This window comes from Scyliorhinus canicula, chromosome 9 (genome assembly GCF_902713615.1).
Source record: "Scyliorhinus canicula chromosome 9, sScyCan1.1, whole genome shotgun sequence".
Lineage (NCBI taxonomy): Eukaryota > Metazoa > Chordata > Chondrichthyes > Carcharhiniformes > Scyliorhinidae > Scyliorhinus > Scyliorhinus canicula.
In genome coordinates, this window is record NC_052154.1 from 27,652,051 (window position 1) to 27,675,966 (window position 23,916).

Consider the following 23,916-nt stretch of genomic DNA (forward strand, 5'->3'; position numbering starts at 1 on the left):
GTAACTCAGTCTACAACATTCCTACCCAAGACAATTATAGTACAATCAGCTCATGAGGTTGGGCATTGAGTAAAATATCCACTTAGTTTGATTTTGTGCTTCAGGTGAACCTACAAGGTTCCATGCCTCTACATGAGACAGGACAATGAGTTCCACAACATCCCAGTCAATTTTCCTCCCGCAACCAACACTGACAAAAGCCAAATTAATTTGTTATTAATTTTGCTGTGCACAAGCTACCTGCCACATTTGCTACTTGAATTCCCTAGTAGCTTGTTCAATGTGAGTTAAAAGGGATTTCACTTCTTTAAAAATAGGAAATTCTAGGAATTACGACTGGATAGCTCCAGTTGATGAGCTAGCATGATCACCTCTTGGAATTGTCGACCCGAGGAGTTTGTAGTTGCTCCATCGTTGATAAATTCAGTACTGTGATCAATAAAATTTTGATCTCAAGGTAATCAGGGGATATGGGGAGTGGGCAGTAAAGTGGGTTTGAAGTGGGAGATCAGCCGTGCTCTCCCACTGAATAATCTCCACTTACTCCTATTTCCCGTTGTCCTGTTGAACACAGACTATGGGACAAATGTCATTTCTGTGATCTCCAAGTGCTTTGAGATGTTTGAATTATATAAAGGGTTGCTACATCAAATTATCCCCTCCTAAAACATCCTAGTTAATCACCTCTCTTCCATGCCAAACTGCACAGGACTGACCATATTGTTCCACAGCTTTTATACCCAGCAAACCACTTGTTTCTTCCATAACCAAGTCCTTTCTTAAAAAACATGCAGAGGAGGTTAGCATGACACAGCACTCCTGCCCAGGATAAAAGGCTAGATACAATGAAGGATTACCACCCCCCAACAACAGCAAAGAACAACAACTTGTATGAATGTGGCATCCTTAATGTGACTGCACTTCCTATGGCACTTCACAGCAGCATTATAAAACAAAATTTGACATCCAGTCACATGAAATGAAATGAAATGAAAATGAAATGAAAATCGCTTATTGTCACGAGTAGGCTTCAATTAAGTTACTGTGAAAAGCCCCTAGTCGCCACATTCCGGTGCCTGTCCGGGGAGGCTGGTACATAAGGAGACATTAGGTAGATGACCAAAAGTTTGGTGAAAGAGGTAGATTTTAAGGATCATCTAAGGAGGAAAGAAAGTCAGGGAGTTGGAGAGAATTAGGGGAGCGATTTTCATGCAGGAGGGATGACCAGCAACCATGGAGCAATTAAAATCAGATAAGCGCATCTCAGTGCGTCGATGGTTAGTGTGTGGGTTAGATTACCGCCAACAGTTTGGGGTTCCATCCTTGTTCTGACTGAGGGAGACTCCAGGCTGCTTCTCACCCTACCCATGGTTTTAAAAAGAACTGTGGCACGAATCCATGATTTGGTGAGTAATCACTGAGGACCTGCTTTCGAATAGAGAAATAAAGAAGAGAAGAGATGTTCAAAAAGCCGGAATTAGAGGAGCACAAATATCTCAAGAGGGTTTCTCCATACCCCCCATTTTCCCACAGATGGAGTAGATTACAGGGGTGGGAAGGGGAGAGGCCCTGGGAGGATTTGAAACAAGGAAAATAGTTTTAAAGTTGAGGTGGTTCTTAACCAGGAGCTAGCGTAGCTCCACGAGCATAGAGCTGGCGAGAGAACGGACCTAGATGCAAGTTAAGACACAAACAGCAGAAAGTTCAGGGTGTTTTCAGGTTTATGGAAAATAAAACGTGGGAGGCCAGACAGACATGCATTGGAATAATTGAGTTTAAAGGTACCCTTCATTGGACTCGAGTACCCTGCTCAGCAGTCAGGAGCCGTAGCTCTGGGCTCCTGGTCCCCAGGGCTGCTCAATTAACACTAGGCCTCAATATACACTTGACCAATTTCTCTGTTAGTAAACGTAGATCAGCTGGTAAAGAAAAGAAGGAGGACAAGAGAATGGGAAAGGGTGAGAAATTCACAGGTTGGATATTCTTTGCTGTGGAACTGTGGCACAGGATGAGCAAGTGTCTTTAGGAACAGAGGAAATGCATTGCATTTTTAAAAAGTGGGAAGGCGCAATAGCACATAATTGAGAAACAATTTTTTAAAGCTCTTTACTGTGGGTGATGGAGCAATTGGTGTGCCAATACATTCTGCTGTGATACAGAAAAATTTGGATGTTTCCCAAGAGGAAAGGATCTTTGGAAAGATTTTGACTGACTTCGCCTCATGTTTTTCTCGGTAGCCTGTAGACGAGCACCATTTATTGCGGCTGAGGAACGGTTTATCTGCCCTCTCTTTCTGTACTAGAATGGTGGATGACTCTGAGTTTGTTGGATTGGGACTGGCGGGGGGAGGAGTTAGAAAAGGGAAGGTGTATAAATGTAAGATTTAAAGAGGGGACTTAGATAAATCTTTTTGAGACAAAGCCAAGCTATTAAACATCTCTCATCACCCAAGCTATTTACAAGTATTTGTACTAGTGTTGTGGGAAGTTTTTAAGAGTTGTTTTTCTCCATACCCCCCATTTTCCCACAGATGTATCAATGTCCATACTGCAAGTACAGCAACACTGATGTAAACCGTATCAGGATGCACGTGTTATCCCAACATTCCGTACAGCCCATGCTGCGCTGCCCTCTCTGTCAAGACATGCTGAACAACAAGATCCACCTACAGTTACACCTGACTCACTTGCACAGTGTGGCACCTGACTGCGTTGAAAAACTCATTGTGGCGGTAAGTGTCCAACCTGTTATACACAGCCCCAATTATATCTGACTTCAAACTCTCTCTTCCTGTCTCAGCCCTCCCAGGACAGTTGTACTTCTCAACAATCACCCTGCATTAATGTGTTTATTTACTTTAGTAAGTTGCAATAATAAATCTTTGAAACATGAAGCTTTCATCACAACAGAGGAAATATAAACTATAAGATACATTTCAGTCTTTGGTGTTGTGGAGTAGAAATGAGATGTTCCCATTATCTGCAATAACTAAAGGGTTTTCAGTAATCCAACACCCGCATTATTGAATATCCAATGTTTCAGACGTGCATTTTTCCATTAACCTGTATTTCAACTTTAGAATTAGCAAGATTCAGGGCAGAAACGGAGATGAAAGGTGCCCCTGACCAGTGCTATCTCATGTCCATGCTTAATTGGTTAGGGCAGGAAGTTCCACCTCAACATTAATTTGATTAGCAAAGTACTGCAGTCAGTCATCAATGGCAACAAAAGAGACAATTTCAGATTACTGTGATTGTCCGAATTTATCTGTCAATTTCATCTCAACAATGAGGAGATTTAAGAGTATTAGCAGTAAAGAGAGGAAGTCAGAGCTTCAGTGTGAGTGACTCTGTGGAGCTTCTAATGTAGTGAGAATTGTTGGCAGTCCCCTATTTTCTAGCCTACATATATCTTTTATTAACCCAATGCGGAGCCAGTTGTCTGAATAATACTTTGCGGGAAAATGTCACAGACAATGTAGAGTATCAAAATGTAACCTGATTTTGTTTGTCCACTCGAGGAACCATAAATTTGCTATTAATCACTTTATATTTGTTGTCACTGAATTTTTTACTTCACTGTAAGATGGAGCTTTTGTACAATAGTATTTTTATGATGCTCCAGCTAAAAAACAATATGCATGTGTGGAAACCTGGATAGTTGGCTCATCAGGCCCTGAGTGTGTTGGTGTTAAGTAACATTTTAAAAACGCAGTTACGTAACTAGCTGGTTTTTCAAGAGCATACAGTACTATAGCGATGATCTGCAAAATTTCTCAAGGGGTTTGTGCAGCTACCGTGGAATAACCAGTGAAGTGCTATTACAACAATGGAAATGTCAGTGACTGATGAGTGCAAGTCTTGGACAGAATGAGTGGGCTTTGTAAACAAAAGACTCAGGTATATGATCAAATTGTGACTCTCAGACTAGCTGTGGAGTGAAGTTTAAGAACTAATGCAAAGTGACAAAATAATGAGAAATCTTGTCTATGCTTCTGAAGGCAATTGGATTAGTAGTGAGGATAGCATTATGGAGTTTAAAAGGTGTTGCATATGTGTAACATGTACTTTGAACTAAAAGGAAAATGCTAAATAAATGCATAAAAGGATTCTGTGCTCATAAAAGGGAAACCCTGCTATTCTGAAGCACAGTAAGTGACCGCTTAATTCAGAAAATACATCTTGCCATTACAGCTTGATGCTGCATTGTGTTTGTCAGATGAAGGAAAAAGTAGCTTAGCTGATGATTTGGCAGTCAGTTTTTCAGAGCCTGTAATGTGGTTGTTGTTATGGTTACTGTTTCCTGCTTATGCTGCAGAGCTCCCAGCATTACTCGAGTCTTCAGCAACTCCTTTTAATGAAAGTATGCTGCACACTTAATCCACTTGCCTGCATGTGAGCTCTCATATGACATCCCTGGACCACATATGACATGGTTAGACTGTTTCAATTTTTTTATGAGAATAATACAAACCTTCTGGGAGCTTATTTCTCCTTGCTTTGCTGCTCACTTAATAACACTGAAGATTATGCATTGTAGACAATTTTCAGTATCAATATTAAAAAAGGAACAGAGCAGCCCTTTTATTATAATGCAGTTAGTTGAAGAATGCTAATGCACTCCTGACTATGATTCTGAGATGTGATTTCCATTCTTCTGTAAAACATTTTGGTTTCAAATAATTTCAAAATATTATTACTGCCTTTACCTCTGAAATACAAGTGCAGTGCACCTTAAAGCTAGAGTATTTCTTCATTGAGTGTGTACACCTTTCAGCCTGAGGCCATACATAATGCAGGATGCTTGTATGAATGCATTAGCATCTGGAAGGATCAACCAATACATAGGCCCTCGAGCTGTGTAGTGCGATATATGCCTAAAGTTGAAGTACAGCTGGAATTTTATCTGCTACTGTATCAGTAAAATATTGAAGGCCTCTCTGCAAAATTCACTTTTTTTAATGCAGCTGTGTTAGTGCCACTGGCTTTCAACATGTGACTCTTGTGCAGCTAGCCACAACCCCCGTAGAAAGTGTGCCAGATTCATTGAGACCAGTGGCCAAAAAGACCTAGTAAATAAGAATGGATCAGCCCAGCCATCTTCCTTGTGAATTTGGCAAGTTTACTTGGCGTAACCGCCAGCTGGCACCAATGTGGATGTGGCAGTACAAGTAGTGCGATGCATTTTATAGATTGCAGGCAGCCTGATAAATGGGTCATCAGAATGTGGTGTTCATCAGCTGGTTTGCCTGAAAGCTGGAAAAGCAATGCAGTTTGGCGTCATGCATTGTCATGACGTCATTGTGACACAGCAACAGTAGAATATTGTTGGCCGCCCCTGAGGAACATGATAGAATAATGGATTGGTCCCTGTTTATAGAATGAGCAGGTGAAGAACTGATGATGTGCAACATAATCCATACTCCTTGTGTTGAAGTTCAGCTGTGACATTTTCTGAAACTTAAACGGGAATATTATGATGGGGCCACTAAACCAGCAATTGAGCAACAGATGAATTTTTTGTTAGATTATTCATTTTTAATCACATTGCCAATTAAATATGTGGCAGTTCAGCAGGATTGATATCTCAGTTCACAAACCTAGACTTGAAGTCACATGGGTCTCTCCCTAGGAAAATCTATTAATCTGCAGGAGCAGAGGGAAACCTGCCAGCCACTGATCACTTCTCGCGCTATTTAAGCATGCTTCATCTGAGTATACCTAGGTTGCCCACTGATAGCATTTGAAGAGTCCTCTGTGCCAACCTTTCCAACAGAGAAACGCGGGGTAGATGCTAACTTGCATGAAAAGATTGATTAGGTAAAACGTTGAGAAGTTTTGTGAGTTACAGCAATGATTGAAAAGCCGAAGTAGACTTAGGTCTGCACTATTGTCTATTTTACCAAACTGAGGGGGTTCTGAAAGAATTATGAGTTTAACATACGAACATATGAATTTAGAGCAGGAGTAGGCCACTCGGCCCCTCGAGCCTATTCCACCATTCAATTAGGTCATGATTTTAGGACCTGATTGGAACCTGGACTCCACATTCCCGCCTACCCCATATAACCTTTCACCCTCCTGCTTGTCAAACATCTACCCAGATCTGCCTTAAAATGTTCAAAGACTCTGCTTCTCTGCCTTTTGAGGAAGAGTGTTCCAAAGACTCACTGCCCTCTGAGAGAAAACATTTCTCCTCATCTCTGTCCTAAATAGACGACCCCTAATTTTTAAGCCGCGACCCCTAGTTCTAGAGCTAACCGTCAGTCTGTTTTAAGTTTGTCAGCCTTCATGTAGCTTTTACAATGCAAGTATATGTGTCTATACATGATTACTTAATCCCATATTTACATGGCTGTTCATATGAAGATAATACTTTAGATTTTTGAAATCTGTATAAAGAGGTGTTATTTCTTTACGTATTATGCATAAAGGTGTTCTTTGTCTGTCGAGCTCAAATGCAGGTAATGAAGATGATCATGCTTCATTAAGCATGAGCCCTGTGAGATGACAGCCATTTTGAACTATGTTTGCCAATTAAATCATCTAAATTAAAAGTGACCTTGGGATTTCTCTTGTACTTACCAGCTGATAGCGAAAGACGCAGTCTCTCCCTCTCTCTCTCTCTCTCTCTCTCTCTCTCTCTCTCTCTCCCCCCCCCCCCCCCCCCCCCCCCCCCCCCGGCCCACCCCAAGTAAATCAACTTCAAAATGGAAATGAGTGTGGGAGGAATACTTGGGTAAAAAAGTGTTTAACCTCTTGCAGCCCAAACCTTTCTCTGGAATAACAATATTGTATACACAATGCTAATTGTGGGATTTGCAGTATGGGTTTGTTTTATTTATCATTTAATTGATCATTAAGTCCAGTAATGCACATAAACCCCACCAAGAATTGATTTACAACAGTTCCTGTGTTTGGCTGGTTCACCTACATTGTAATTCAAAAAATTACATTGTCTTTATCAAATACTCGAGCCTTCCTGGAAAGTTGAGGTAGTGTTCTGATAAAAATTATTTCAGATATTGGAGCAATTCTAGCCATTAAAGCAGACTAGGAGGCTCTGCAATTTGTGTATCCTCTTCTGTTTCAATACAATCTGTAATAAATAACTAAAATGAAGTAATCTTCAGTACAAATGAGGCAACTCTAATCTTGTGGAGGTTTCATTACTGAATTGAATTCATACACTAAGAGATATAAATCTTTTCAGTAACATAATGAGTCTGTGTTTCTTGTGGGGACCTTTGACCGCTGGGCAGTAACAATTGAAGAGTTTGGGCTCACGTAGCATGCTATTTTCTGACGAAACTGTAACCCACGCATGCCAAATTGCCAGATTCAACGAGATATGCACTTCCAATTCAGCCACCCGAGTGCCTATGACTTTTTCGAAACAATAGAAGGCATTTTACTTAAGTTTAGGTTTGGGATGTGGGTGTTTTTGGTAGCTTAGCCTTTAGTACCCATCCCCATTTGTCCTTTAAGTCAGTGGTGTATGGATGATGAAGGTATCTCCAAAATGCTTTTAAGTCGGGTGTTCCCCGATTTTGACCCAGTGGTTATAGGGAACAGCAATATATATTCATATCAAGATAGTGTGTGACTTGGAAGGGAACCTGTAGATAACAGGGTTCACAACTGCTTTTTCCCATTTCTCAGTGGTCGAGAACACTGCTTTGGGAGGTGTTGCCAAAGAGGCCTTGGTGAGTTGCAGGACTGCATCCTGTAGATTACACAAACTTTCTCTAGGCCATACGATCCCATGAGTTGCTCCACCATTCAATAATATTATGGCTAATCACTATCCTCAGTTCTACTTCCCTGTCCAATCTCCATAACCCGTGATTCCCCACATTACCACCGCAACCATATTATGCCAGTGTTCGGGGTGAATGGTACTTTAGGCCAATCATGTAGATGCCAATTGAGCAGGCTATTTTGTGCTGAATGACATTGAATTTATTGAGTATTTTTGCAGCTGTACCCACCCAGGCAAGTGGAAAGCATTCCATCTTACTCCTAATTACTGTTTTGTAAGTGATGGAAGAGTTTTGGGGAGTCAGGAGTTGAAATGTTCGCCATTGATGTCCAACTTCCGACCTAGTCTATTAGCTGGTTCTGATAAATGGTCATCCCCCAAGATTCTGATGGTGTTGTAATGGGAATGCCATTGAATGTCATGGGGAAGAGGTTAGGCTTTTGTTCACTGGAGATGGCTACTGCCTGACACTTGTGCAGCAGTAAGGTTATTTAAGACTCAGCCGCCGAAACCTGAGTGTTACCCTGCTTACAGGTATTTTCTGCTTCATTATCTGATGAATTACAAATGGCGTTGAACACTCGATCATCAGTGAATAGCCACACTTCTGACCTTATGATGCAGTGAATATGATTGATAAAGCAGCCGAAGATAATTGAGCCTAGGACACTGTTTTGCGAAGCTCCTGGAACAAATTCCCACGGCTAAGATGGTTGACCTCTCACAATCACAGCCATTTTCTTTTGTAGCAGGTATGACCCCAGTCAGTGGAGCATTTTCCCCCGAATCAGTTTACATTACTTCCCCCTTTACTTCACTTCCACTAGGATTCCTTGGTGTGACAAAGCTCAATGCTGTCTGGATGTCAAGAAGATCACATTCATCTCACCTCTGGAGTTCAAGATTCGATTCGGACACAAGTTTTGTGTTGTATTTTTAAAATAAACACTGAGCACGGTCCACTGACCACACTGCACCCGAAAAGAAGCTTACCGCAGCGCAGCATGGCCGGTAAAAGCCGGGATCTACCCGGCTCACAACATCTCGGGAGATCCGACACAATCCCTGCCCATTGTTGGCGGAATCACTTTTTGGCAAATCTGCATATAAGAGCAAAGCAGCTAGTCTTACTCTAATGTGCAGATTCCTGAGGTACCAGAGACTTTAGGATTCATCCCCTTCGCCTCGGACACCTTGGCGAGTGCCGTTCATCATTGGTTCTCACAAATGGGGACCAGACTGAATGGCACTCATGGGGTGTCCAAGTGGATTGGAGGCCCCCAGCTGTATTCCTTCTGGGCAGGGTGGTTCCCTGGTGCTGCTTGTGCAGTCAGGGCACCCTGGCAGTGCTAGCCTGGCACCTTAGCAGTTCTAGCCTGGCACTGGCATGGGCACTGGCAGGTTGGCACTGCCAAGGTGCCAAGCTGGCATTTTTGCACGTGTGATCAGACCATGGATGCTCTGCGTCGTGTTGAGGGAAGGGGGCCGGGTTACTCCCATAGTGCGTTCGGGCTGGGGAAGGTAGGGGTTGTTTTGGGTGCCTCAGAGATAGGGATGCTATTTAAAAATGGCGTCCTGATCTCTCTCTACACTGGGGAGTTCCGACGAGCAGAGATCCTTAGTGTGCAAAACGGGGCTATGTGAGGCCTTGGCAGTGGGTTCCCCGCTGAGACCCTTATACATCACGAGTTGTGCTGGGAATCTCACAGCTTTGTTCCCAATTAGTTCAGTCGTGCCCAATGTATTGCCATGGACACTGGTGGCTCAGAGTGTTACTGCCTGGCCACTGTGGACATGGGCTGTTCCGGCTAAGTATGTCCTTGGTTTGAGCCGTGGTTCTCAGTCAGCGTTCGAACAGTGATGTCAGCATTCCTGGGTGAAAAGATGAAAAACGATATGCAGGTTTCTGTTCCTGATCACTATTCAGTAAGCCCTCCTGGAAAGTGCATGTGTGGAGATGGGTGCCGTGTGTATAGAGATGGATGTCACATGTATAGAGCTAGGTGGTGTATGTGTGGAGTTGGTAAATGAGATTATTTTGGCTGTGATGCCCTGCATAATCGAGTAGTTTGCTAAAACCCATCACCTGGCCTCACCCGGGGGGAAATAGTTACGTTTGAGAGGTACTTGAAAACTGCTGAAATTCCTGGATTCGTATGGCATCCAGACTCAGCTTCTTCAGGGGAGAAATGTATTGATTCTGTTGCACATGTGGAGCCTGGTTCAGGTGCTGGTGGCCAGTGATACTGAGGCAGACAGCAGAACCTGGGCTTCTGGCTGGCAGGGCAGTCTTGCTCAGTTGCCTTTCTGGCGCTGCGGTTTATATTGGCTGGTGGCAAAGGGGCAGATGCACTGACACCCTGAGAGTGGGCAGTATCGCCGCTTCCATTGGACCACTGCTATTTCCATAGGGACTGCAGTTCAGCACTCCCACTGATCTCACCAGTTTATAGCCAGCGATGCAAAGTTTCCCAAACTGAAGCATCTCCCCTGTACTACAGACACCCATTGCACGCAATCTCTGTTAAAATGTGAAAATTATTACACAATGCAAGAATTTAATTCTCCCATCGTATTTGTACAGCTACCTTCTGCTTTCATAATTTTAAAACTTCTCAGAATTCAACATTTCGATCTGTGTTGACAAATGGCTGACCGGCCTTCAGATATTGCTTTGCAAAAGGGTTAACGACTGTAAAATGTGCCCTCTGATTAAAATGCAGAGTAGCAAGAGAACTTGATTATTATTTTTCAACAGTTAATTGAATGAAAGTGAAGGCAAGCACTGTGCAGCCACACTGCTTTCTCTAAACTTAATCACTGATTATGATTAAATAGGTTCTGTGTAATAACAGAGTTGATGAATTTTTGTCTATTCTTGCTGTCATTCACACATGATTGACTTTCACCTTTCAAGTACAAAAGTCATTTTTTGCCTCATGGCAGCCAAAGCTTACATTCTAATTTCAATATTGTATCAGAATGTCCAAATATTATTTTTCCAACTGGAATTCACCTGCAGAAATGCAGTTTGAAAGACCATTATTATTCAATGAATCTTTAAGTGTTTGTTCCTTGTGAGGTTATCTCACTCGCCCATTTAGCTCAGAAAACCTACATTCGCCATGTTTACCAATTTATGTAGTTAATGACTTCTGTGTTGCAGATGTTGATGTTTTATTACCATGTAAATAAGTGTTGAAGAGGTTTACTTTTGCACAAACGATGCTTCTATATTGGATTGCCGCTAGGATAACGCTCCCCTACCTTTACACCCAAAATTCCTTAGAACTGTAAAAATTGCTGATGCAATAGACCCATCCCTCTTTGGCACAATAATGTATTTGACTGAAAGGAATCAAAATGCAGTTTGCCTGAGGGATTCAAATCTGCTGAGCAGTTATGTGGATTGCATCACCAATAGTCAGAATCCCTCAGTTCCCACTGTGCCATTATCCCGTGCAGGCGAAGGGTATTGTCTCTCAGATAAGTTAGGGGCTGGTTTAGCTCACAGAGCTAATCGCTGGCTTTTAAAGCAGACCAAGCAAGCCAGCAGCACGGTTCGATTCCCGTACCAGCCTCCCCGGACAGGCGCCGGAATGTGGCGACTAGGGGCTTTTCACAGTAACTTCATTGAAGTCTACTCATGACAATAAGCGATTTTCATTTTTCAGTTGTTAAATGCCCTGTGGTGTGGCGTGTAATCCAAAACCTACCTGCCGCACATTTCACCGATTGCTAATGAGCCTCTCGTGTTTCCATTGGATTTTTGCCAGGCATACTGGTTTCTGAGTACAGTGGAGCACCTAAACTTGTCGATGTCAATAGGTTGCTGAACATTGTGGACCTCTCTATTGGTCAGTTTGTAGGGCAGTTGTGCTGTGAAAGCTATCCGTTCAGCATTCTGTACAGTATGCCTCAGTAATTAAAAAGACTTGCATCTATAGGGTGACACGGTAGCACTGATGCTTCACAGTGGCAGGGACCTGGGTTGAATCCTCGGCTTGGGTCACTGTCTATGCGGAATGTGTACTTTCTCCCCGTGTCTGCGTCGGTTTCCGCCGGGTACTCCGGTTTCCTCCCACAGTCCACAGATATGCAGGTTAGGTAGATAGGCCATGCTAAATTGCCCTGAGTGTCCAAAAAGGTTAGGTGTGGTTACTGGGTTACGAGGCTCGGGTGGAGGTGTGGGCTTAAGTAGGGTGCTCTTTCTAAGGGCTGATGCAGACACGATGGGCCGAATGACCTCCTTCTGCACTGTAGAGATTCTACTCCAGAGACATTAAGCAGCTGGACATTTTCCACATGTGATTCATTTGGAACATCATAGGTATCAAATGGGAGGACAGAGTGTCCAAAAATGAAGCGTAAATGTGGGGAATTGAAGCAATCATCATCAGAGCTCAACTCTAATGGATTGGCCATGTAGTGACAGATGATAAAATCCTAAGGTACTCAGGTACTCATTGTATTTACAACTTAATCTTGGACGCCCTTCTGTGAAGTAGCCTAAGATTGAAGGTTCAACAACTCCTTGAAGGTGAACCTCAGGAAAAGTGGCATGTCCACCACTGACTGAGAGAAAAATGTACAATAAAAACTACCTGGGAAGCAATCTCAAGATGTGGTGTTGTTTCCTTAAAACAGCAGAGAATTCAGGCAGCAGTTACAAAAGGCAAACTTGAAAAACATGCAGGTCTGCAATCAGGCTCCATACAACAGATGATTCTATGCGCGCAAGAAGCAGTCATCTTTGATAATGTAGGGAAACTGATGACGATTTTACCCACCAAAGCAGGCCCTTTACCTGCACAAAAGAGTCATTGCTCAACCATAACAATTTTATTCTTTAAGTCTTAAGTGGAGGGCCAAAAGCTGAACTGGACCAGTCATATAAATACTGTGGCTACAACAGCAGGTCACAGGCTAGGAATTCTGCAGCAAAACACAAGTCAAGAGTAATGGAATACTCTCCACTTGCCTGGATGAGTGTAGTTCCAACAGCACTCAAGAAGTTTGATACCATCTAGGACAAAGCATCTCCCTTGATAAGCACCCCATCCAAGGCCTAAAACATTCATTCTGTCCAGCACCGATACTCAGTGGCAGCAGTGTACCATCTCCACGATGCACTGCAGCAACTCACCGAGGTTTCTTAGACAGCATCTTCCAAAACTGCAACCTCTACCTCCTGGAAGAACAAGGGCAGCAGATACATGGGAACATCACCACCTGCAAGTTCCCTTCCAAGTCACACACCATCCTGACTTGGAACAATATCACCATCCTTTCACTATCACAGGGTCAAAATGTTGGATTTCCCTTTCTAACACTCTGTGTGTGTTCCCACAACACATGGACTGCAGCAGTTCAAGTAGTTAGCACACCTGCACCTTCTCGAGGGAAATTAGGGGTGGGCAATAAATGCTGACCTAGCCCACATCCCATGACGCTATGGTATTAAGCAAAGAGAAGGAGTTAATTAATGATCTTGTTGTGTGGGCCCCTTTAGGGAATAGTAGCCATACATGTTAGAATTCTTCAGTGGGATAGAAAGTAAAGAGGTAATTGTGAACAAGAAAATAGCAGTGCACTTAAGCAACTACCTTTCAGTTCTGTCTTCAGAGTGGAAGACACAAGTAACTTCACAGAAATGCTAGGGAACCAAGGGTCTAGTGAGAAGGTGGAATTGAAGGAAATTAATATTATTCAAAAAAGTGCTGGTGAAATTGATGGGACTGAAAGCTGGCAAATCTCCAGGACAATAATGATGTACATCCCAGGTTACTAAAGGAGATTTCCATAGGAATAGTAGATGCATTGATTGTCATCCTTCAAAATTCTGTAGATTCCGAAACATTCCTGGCAGATTGGAGGGTGGTAAATGTAACCCCTTTTTTTTTTAGGGAGGAAGGGAGAAAACAGGAAATCACAGATCGGTTAGCCTATCAGTAGTAGGGAAAATGCTAGAGTCTATCATGAGGGATGGGTTATTCGGACACCTGGAAAATAGCAACAGGATTATGCAAAGTCAATTTATGAAAGGGAAATCATGTTTGATAAACCTACTGGTGTTTTTTGATGATGTAACAAGTGGAATAGATAACAGTAATCAGTGGATGAGGTGTACTTGGACTTTCAGAAAGTCCCACAAGAGGTCGGTGTGCAAAATTAAAGCACATGGGATTGGTTAACATATTAACATGTATTGAGAATTGTTTAGCAGGCAGGAAACTGAATAGGATAAATGGGTCTTTTTTGAAGGGTCAGGCGGTGACTAGTGGGTTTCCGCTGGAATCAGTTCTTCGGCCCCAGCTATTTACAATACACATTAATAACTTGGGTGCGGGAACCAAAAGTTTGTGGACAACACAAAATTTGGTGGGAATGTGAGTAGTGAGGAGGATGCTAAGGGGCTTCAAAGCGAATTAGATAAGTCGAGTGAATGGGCAAATATATGGCAGAGGCAGTATAACATGGATAAATATGAAGTTGTCCACTCGGGATAGAGAAACAGAATATCGGAATATTTAAACGGTGATGGATTGGGAAATGTTGACATACAAAAAGACCTGGGTGTCCTTGTATACCAGTCACTGAAAGCAAACATGCAGGTGCAGCAAGCAGTTAAGAAGGCAAATAGTATATTGACCTTCATTGCAAGAGAACCTGAGTACAGGAGTAAGGATGTCTTACTGCAGTGATACAGGGCTTTCGTGAGAACACACCTGGAATTGTGTATGCAGTTTCAGTCTCCTTATCTAAGAAAGGATGTACTTGTCATAAAGGGAGTGTAGTGATGATTCACCAGACAGATTCCTGGGATGGCAGGATTGTCGCATGAGGAGAGATTGAGTCAAATGGGCCTGAATTCACTGGAATTTAGGAGAATGAGAGGGCATATACATTAATTGAAATGTATAAAATGCTGACACAGCTGGACAGACTGGAATGCAGATGTTGTTTCCTCTGGCTGGGAGGTTTAGAACAAGGGGTCACAGTTTCAGGATACTGGGTTGACCATTTAGGATTGAGATGAGGAGAAACTTCTTCAGATGAACCTGGGAAACTCACTACCAAGGAGGCCAGGTTGCTGAATATATTTAAGAAAGGAATCATCAATTTCTAGACTGTAAATGCATCAAGAGATATGGGGAGAATGTGGGAGTATGGCGCTAACATAGAGAATGAACCATGATCCTATTGAATGGTGGAGCAGACCAGATGGGCTGAATGGTCTACTTCAGCTCCTATTTTTTAACCTTTCTATGAATGAATTTTTTTTAAAAAAAAGGACATCACTAGGGTGGATAAGATTAATCGGGAAGATGATCAGTCAACATTGTGTGAAACGAAACTTGAATTTTAATGGTCTGTAAATTTAGCAAGAAGGAAATATTGAGAGTTGTAAAAAGTACAGTTTTGGTCTTAAGGGGTGGGGGAGCAAATTTAATTCTGAATTTTTTAAATGTCTTGTCTTCAGTAAAGTAACAACGTGGGGAGGAGGACAGGCAAGTAGGCCTTATATTAGAAATTTAGAAGGAACAAAATAAAAGGGGTAATAAACAGAGAGCACTGAAGGAAAAGCTACTTGTGAGAATTAGCATTCCACTAAAAAAATTAGGGTATTTAATTGAACAATGAGAAATCTTAATGTAATTTTGAAAAAAAAGTGACATTTAAAACCATTAATTAATTTGGCTCACCAGAATAATCAAGTCGGAGAAAGCTGTGTCTATTTGTTCCCCATTAAGTTCTCCAGTTAATGACTTATACTTTAACGTATAATAGATATTTAAGAAGGATTGATTTAATGATAATCTTTCTGGAAGTCAGGTAGGCTCTGTGAGCTAATTGGCTACAGCACATGACTGAATACATGATAAAAATTGTCAGTTATCAAAGTATGAATTGTAGAAGAACAGGACCTATGGGGTTTTGTAGGTGTAGATCTTTCCTGTATTGTTCATCTTATTCTCTTCAAGGAAACTTGTATTCTTGGGACATTATTTCAAAAACAACATCATGTACTGAGCTCAGAATGTTATGTTGGAGCCTGATTAACCAATTAGGTGCGTCTTCCTAAATTATTAAAATTCTTCTATTTAGGTAACTACGCCCGAGATGATGATGCCAAGCACCATGTTTCTCCCTACAACTGTTCCAGAGAGAGAAGGCCATTTGGTTACCGCAACAAGCTCCAATACAGAGGACACCGCAAAACTACTAGGTATGTTGGTTAATAGCAGCTTTATGGGTAAATCACTCCATTATAAAATGCATTGCTGGGTACCTATCATTCTGCAGCTTGTACTATCATTGTTTCCACACGAGTCAAGCTATAGAATGTAATGACTGCATTATCAGAGAAAAGACCAAATGCTGCATATTGATTTAATTGTTTATTATTAATGTCTCATGGCTCTACATTAACCATTGCTCACTTGCCGAGGGCAAGTAAGCATCATCTCATATTAGCCAAGGTTTGTCCATCACTTGCATAAGTAGGCAATATGTAAGCAAATGACCCAACGTTGATAAGGATATTACACACAAAATTCTGAAAATCCTGATTCAGATCAGTTTCTAAATGAGTTGTAAGTTAACAAAGAGCAAATCTCAGTGTTTTTTTCCCCTCCACCACGGGATTCTCTGAAATTGATATACATCACACTTACCTTGACAAACGCTCTACTCTTGGATTCCTCAAGGGCAACATTGCAAAATGAAAATTTCCAGATATTGGATGGAACATTTCTCTGTGGAGTCTGTGTATTTAGCCAATCAAATATTGGTGACAATATGTTTCCAAAAGGCTGGATCAGAGGATAGGAAAATTGTACAGCGTGTATGTTGGGCATCTGTCCAGTATCTTTATTTTTACGCTCCAGCCCACAAGTTAAAATTAACCCCACAGTATTTACGGTTGAGTGGGTGTGTCACGAGAGTGAGTTAGTTTGTACTACTTTAGATTTAGTGCATCCACAAAGAGAGGTTTGTTCTTGCCAAGGCCAATTATTTAGCAATTTTGGGTAAACGAATTAAAAGTTATCTTGTTCCACTGGTCAGTATTCTGAACGTTAATGTAGAGCCTTGTATCTGTTTATCAGTGTGAACCCCATAATCTGTACTTTCTTTAAGGTCAGATTGTGTCCTGAAATATTTCTATAACCAAAAGTTATCAATTGACAAACATGATTTTGTATTCTAAGCTTCAGTATTCCTGCATCTTTGAATTTCAACGTTATCCCAATTTTATAGTTCAGATCAGTATCAGTAGTTTTATTCTGACACCTTCATTCTAGTAGTGCCCCTTAAACTCCTTCACTATTGAATATGCCATTTCTTTTTTACTTCTGCAGCTCCTGCTCCACAAAGGTGGCACATGTTATCTTTTGTGGTAAATGTATTGAATTCACACTGCAGGAAGTGAATCTCAATGGCAATACAAAGTGAATGAAACGATCAGCTAGCAATTCTGAATTTGAACACCAAAGTATTTAGTAGAATGAATTATATTTATTGGAATTGTATCCCTTAATGTGGGAAACAAAATAGTTATTTCTATAAATTTATTAGAATAAGGGCTGCCTGATTTGTGTTCATCCAGGCTTGTTATTCCATCAGAATCTACCTTTGGCAAATGTCAGATTATGGAGTCACCACTGTTTTTGGAAATGTTCTTCCTACTGGGTGTTGATTCAGAGTGCTAACAAAAATAGCAGTTTCATGTTAGCAATTAATATTATTACATGTGCCTAGCATTGCCTCATAAAAACATCGGTGCCAGCTTCAAAACCCAATTTGTGCTTCAAAACTGGTTGTATAGCCATTTCACCGCATTACAGCACAGTGCCAAAATGAGATGAATCTCAAAGCACGATAAATGATCTTATAATGAATGTATGATATTGAAGACCAGCATTTTGATAACATGGGTGTGTATAAAGCTGAATGCAAAGTAGCAGAAACGTTACTACCTCCGTAAATGATATGGCTATTGGACCTAGTTATTGGTTTCTCAAAGATAAGAAAAGTAAACTCCAGTAAATTATATCAATTTGATCTGTTTCTAAAATCAATGAATACAAATTACTATAAAACATTTAAGGTATTTTAATGAAGTAGTAACTCATTGTGTTTTGGTATTGAGAGGTACAATGCACAAATGGTTTTGTAAATCAAACTTGTAGTCAATATGGCAATTAAAAGTTTCATATTCAGTAAAAACAAGTTAGAAGTGGGACTTATTCGAGATTACACTACCCACTGATAGTTCTCATTAAATTTGTTTTCATTAGAAACATCAGATCCACCAGAAAAGAGCAGTGTACCTTCGGAAAGTGCAGAGCGTAGCATGGAACCAAAGTCTTCTGTTGACCAGAATTTAGTGAAGGATGATGCTGGGTTCCTGTGCTGGAAGAAAGGATGTAACCAGTTGTTTAAGACTTCCACTGCACTTCAGGCACATTTCAATGAGATTCATGCAAAAAGGCCCCAACTACCTGTATCAGATCGCCATGTCTACAAATACCGCTGCAATCAATGTAGCCTAGCCTTCAAGACCATTGAAAAACTCCAACTGCACTCTCAGTACCACGTCATTCGAGCTGCCACTATGTGCAGTTTGTGCCAGCGCAGCTTCCGTACCTTTCAAGCCTTGAAAAAGCACCTCGAGACGAGCCACCTGGAACTGAGTGAAAGTGACATCCAGCAATTGTATAGTGGGCTTGCAGTCAATGGTGACGTTATGGCCCTGGCTGATGCATCTCTTGGTGAAGATCAAGCTCTGGGGGCAGATGAAGATAAAGATGAGGAAAGTGATTCTGATGAGAAACAGAGCCCTGTTGGAAGTGACTCTGGATCTGTTCCAGAAGATTCTGGCTCGGAGCCAAAACGGGCTCTGCCATTTAGGAAAGGCCCTAATTTCACAATGGAGAAATTCCTGGATCCCTCTCGTCCCTATAAGTGTACCGTTTGCAAGGAGTCATTTACACAGAAGAACATCCTGCTTGTCCATTACAATTCTGTGTCCCACCTGCACAAGCTGAAAAGGGCACTTCAGGAATCTACTACTGGTCAGTCTGAGCCAACGAGTAGTCCAGATAACAAGCCTTTTAAGTGTAACACATGCAATGTGGCCTACAGCCAAAGCTCAACCCTAGAGATCCATATGAGATCAGTGTTACACCAGACCAAAGCACGAGCAGCAAAATTAGAAGCTGCTAGTAGCAGTGGAGGTGCTGGCGGTACCAGTAGTAACAGTAATACTCCTCTAGGATTGTCTACATCTAGTCCGAATTCAATTGGCAATAGTAATGGTAATGCTGACATTAGCATAAGTGGCAGTGGATATGGAGTTACATATACTGCTACCTCTAGCTTAGGTTTAATGAGCGGCAACCAGATCACTGCAGATTCCATTGGAGCATGTACAATTAGCAACTCTGTTGCAACCAGCATTGCCACATCTTTAGAACAGAAGGATGCCAGCAAAAGGAAAATAGCTGATATGATCACATCTAGGCAACAGCAGCAGCAGGTACAGACCTTGGCCCACGTTCACGCTCAAGCCAAGGCCCAGGTCCAGGCTCAGGCTCAGGCTCAGGCTCAGGCCCAGGCTCAGGCTCAGCTCCAACAAGAACTTCAGCAGGCTGCTCTCTTCCAGTCCCAGCTCTTCAATCCAGCCTTACTACCACATTTTCCCATGACCACTGAGGCTCTACTGCAGCTCCAGCAACAACAGCTATTATTTCCGTTTTATATTCCTGGAACAGAGTTCCAACTGAACCCAGAGATCAACATACCAGTGAGCAGTGCTACATTGGCAATGCCCGGGACAAATACTTTACTTGAAGATGTGAAACCCCATACTCAAATTCTGCAACAGCAATTGATGCAGCAACAAGGGCAGCAGTCTTCTCTAACACAGCAACACACACATTTGCTTCAACAAAGCCAACAGCTGGACAAGAAACCAAAAGCAATTATAAAAGACAAAGACAAAGATGGGCACAAAGACAAAGAAAATTCAGAGAAATCTGATGAAGGGTTGATGTCAAGGGAAATTTCCATGGAGGCACATAAATCCAAAGACAGGAAAGATCAAACTACACACAGTGGTAATGAATGTTCCTTACTCCCTCCTCGAATTCCCTCTGACGCTCGTGGGAATGCCACCAAAGCCTTGCTCGAAAACTTTGGGTTTGAACTGGTCATTCAGTACAATGAAAACAAACAAAAAGTTCAGAAGAAAAGTAAGAATGGCTTGAATGATAATGTGGACAAATTGGAGTGTGATACTTGTGGAAAATTGTTCTCCAATATTTTAATCCTCAAGAGCCACCAGGAGCATGTCCATCAACAGTTTTTACCATTTGACGAGCTTGAGCATTTTGCCAAACAGTATAGAGACAACTATGATAAACTGTATCCCCTGAGGCCGCAAACACCTGAACCCCCTCCCCCACCCCTACCACCACCGCCACCCCCACCTCCCCCACCAGCGCCACCTCAGCCGTCGAGTGCTCAGAATCTCACGTCTACTGCTCCCCCTCACACACCACCTGCAATTTCAACCTCACAGCCCTCTGTGTCAATTTCCCAGCTCTCCATGCCAGTGGACTTGCCTATATTTTCACCTCTTCTGATGCAGTCGATGCCTTTGCAGTCCTTACCACCACAAATCCCTTCCCAACTAACACCAGTGGATCCAAAAGCTGCCGACCTGGCTCAGCTTTATCAACAACAGCTTAACCCCAATTTGCTTCAACAGCAGCAGAACAAGCGGCCACGGACACGCATCACAGATGAACAGCTCAAAATCCTCCGAGGGTACTTTGACATAAATAATTCACCAAATGAGGACCAAATCAAAGAAATGTCTGACAAGTCAGGGTTGCCACAGAAGGTAATAAAGCACTGGTTCCGAAACACATTGTTTAAAGAACGACAGCGTAACAAAGACTCACCATACAACTTCAACAATCCTCCTGTCACATCACTTGAAGATCTTAAGGTAGAATCGAAGCCTCCCTCTCCAGAACCTGCAAGAGCCGAGTATTACAGAAGCAATCGCTCAACCAGGACAAGATTTACTGACTATCAGCTGCGAGTCTTGCAGGATTTCTTCGATGCCAATGCTTATCCAAAAGATGATGAATTTGAGCAACTTTCTAATTTGCTGAACCTTCCGACTCGTGTAATTGTGGTTTGGTTTCAAAATGCACGACAGAAGGCACGCAAAAACTATGAGAATCAGGGTGATGGAAAGGAGGGTGAACGTCGTGAGCTGTCAAATGATCGTTACATTCGCACAAATAATTTGAACTACCAGTGCAAAAAATGCAGTTTGGTATTTCAACGTATCTTTGACCTCATTAAACACCAAAAAAAACTGTGCTATAAAGATGAAGATGATGATGGTCAGTATGACAGTCAAACAGAGGACTCCATGGATGCATCTGAGATGTCAGGACCCTCTGCTTCATCTTGCAGCACTCCTATGACCTCAGCTGTCTGTTCATCTTCAACGGCAACAGCAAACGTAACTTCTGGGAATATGCCTCGCTCCTCAACTGAGAAAGAGGAAGGTCCCTCTAACCCAGAGTTACCTGATGAGAAACCAAAGCAGCCTGAATCTCCTGATACACAGCAGCAGCATTCACAAGAGAAGCTGTTACAACCAAAACCTGAGGCACAGCAGCCGCAACAAGATCAGAAAACGCAGGTAACACAGCAGAAGACCCCACAGCTCTCATCGCCTCCACAGTCACAGCAGCAGTGCTCTGTACCCCAAGCCATCCCTAGTCCATCTCCGCTTCCCCACGTTTCTTTAAATCCACTTCACACTTCGACACCACAACAGCTTGGAAGCCTACCTCCGCAGATGATTCATTACCAGTGTGACCAATGCAAACTGGCATTCCCCACCTTTGACCTTTGGCAAGAGCATCAGCAGCTTCATTTTCTATCTGCACAAAACCAATTTGTACATCCTCAGTTCTTAGATCGCCCAATAGAGATGCCCTTCATGCTCTTCGACCCCACTAACCCTCTGCTAGCCAGTCAGATACTTTCAGGAACTCTACCTCAGATCCCAGCAAGCTCTGCTTCTTCACCGCCCACACCAAATTCTGCTATGAACACACTAAAAAGAAAACTGGAAGAAAAGGCAAGTGTTAGTCCCGGAGATAATGATAGTGGAAACAATGGCGATGAACCTCAGAGAGATAAGCGTTTAAGGACCACCATCACCCCAGAACAATTGGAAATCCTCTATCAGAAATACCTACTTGATTCAAATCCTACGCGGAAAATGTTGGACCACATTGCACATGAGGTCGGCCTCAAAAAACGAGTTGTTCAAGTTTGGTTTCAGAACACCCGTGCTCGGGAGAGAAAAGGACAGTTTAGAGCTGTCGGTCCTGCACAAGCTCACAGACGCTGTCCATTCTGCAGGGCCCTCTTTAAAGCTAAGACAGCACTGGAAGCCCACATCCGATCACGCCACTGGCATGAAGCTAAACGGGCTGGGTACAGCCTGATCATGTCCTCTGTTTTGTCAACTGATGGTGACGGAGGAAATCTATTGAAGATAGATCCGACGGATTGCTCCAGTTTTGCCCAGTTATCATCAATAAACAGTGACAGCCAGTCTGCCACACTGTCACCGGTGAACAAAAGTGGAGAATTCTCACCCAAAGCTCTTCTCAGTCCATCATCTATCAAAATGGAGGGGCTTGATGACTATGATGGTCCCACAATTTCTTCAGTGAACTTGGGATTTGACCAAACTAGGCTTGATAATGATGATTGTTCCTCGGTCAACACAGCTATTACTGACACTACAACCGGAGATGAAGCTAACGCAGACAATGACAGTGCAACAGGAATAATAACTGAATCAAAACCTATCATTTATCAAACAGAGGGTCTTCAGAGGATGATCCAATCATCAATACAAGAAAATGATGACAGGATAGCATCTGGCTTGGTCAGTCCATCATCAAGCTATTACACTAAAGAGTTGGAAAATGAGTATACAATTGACTATAGTGAGACATCAAGCCTCGCCGATCCCTCTTCACCATGCCCTGGTGGAAGCAGTGCATTGCAAAGGCTTATGGACAATGAACGTCCAGGGCAAAAACGCTTCCGTACTCAAATGACAAATCTCCAACTAAAGCTGCTGAAATCTTGCTTTAATGATTATCGAACACCAACCATGCTGGAATGCGAGGTTTTGGGAAATGAAATAGGGCTACCAAAAAGGGTTGTTCAAGTGTGGTTCCAGAACGCTAGGGCTAAGGAGAAGAAAGCCAAGCTGAATATGGCAAAACATTTTGGTATCAACCAGACGTCTTATGACGGACCCAAAGCAGAGTGCACTTTGTGTGGCATCAAGTATAGTGCCCGGTTGTCTGTGCGAGACCATATCTTTTCTCAGCAGCATATCTCCAAAGTGAAGGAGACCATTGGAAGTCAGCTGGACAAAGAAGTTGAATACATTGATCCAGCTACTGTCCGCCGGTTAATGGCTCAACAAGAACTAGACCGTATTAAGAAGGCTAATGAGGTTCTTGGTTTGACGGCACAGCAGCAAACACTTCAACAACAAGGCTTGTTTGATAATCCACCAGTACAAGCTCTTAACCTTCCTACTGCCTACCCAACATTGCCAGGGATTTCACCTGTATTACTGCCAGGTGTGGGCAGTCCTTCATCTTTACCTGGCTTTACTTCATCTAACACAGGTGGGTAGCATTAATGGTTTAAGTTTGCAAATGTAGTTTTCTTGGTAGATTTCAATCTGATATTTGCCGACCATACAAATTTAACTTGTATCACCTGGAGTCAAATTCAGCCCAACAGATAGGATGAAGGTGTCCTGTCTTTGAAGGCTGTTACCAAAACGGTTAATACAAATTGCAGAGGGTATAAATCCATGGCAACAAATGGTTACACATTTGACATTAATTTCTTTGCAATCTTGCTCTGGAAGGCACCAAGAATAGAATGTGGGGAATGGAAAATTAAGTGTTGGGAGATGCTCTTCTGAGACTGGGGTTAAAGTACTTTGTCAGGATGAGCCAAACCTGACCTGGCAGTGCTTCATCCACTATATGCAAAATGGAAAGTGTCCCTTCCATGCAT

At 42.4% G+C, this 23,916-nt stretch overlaps 1 protein-coding gene across 7 annotated transcripts in view; it reads left to right on the forward strand.

The window, feature by feature from the left end:
• Nucleotides 1–23,916, forward strand: part of zfhx3 (zinc finger homeobox 3) — a 589,682-nt gene that overhangs the window by 560,315 nt on the left and 5,451 nt on the right. For all 7 annotated transcript variants that reach the window (XM_038806373.1, XM_038806374.1, XM_038806376.1 and 4 more), the window contains 3 exons: nt 2,531–2,731; nt 15,871–15,991; nt 18,063–23,516. In XM_038806373.1, coding sequence (XP_038662301.1) covers nt 2,531–2,731; nt 15,871–15,991; nt 18,063–23,516 — 5,776 coding nt within the window. The remainder of the gene's footprint in view (nt 1–2,530; nt 2,732–15,870; nt 15,992–18,062; nt 23,517–23,916) is intronic.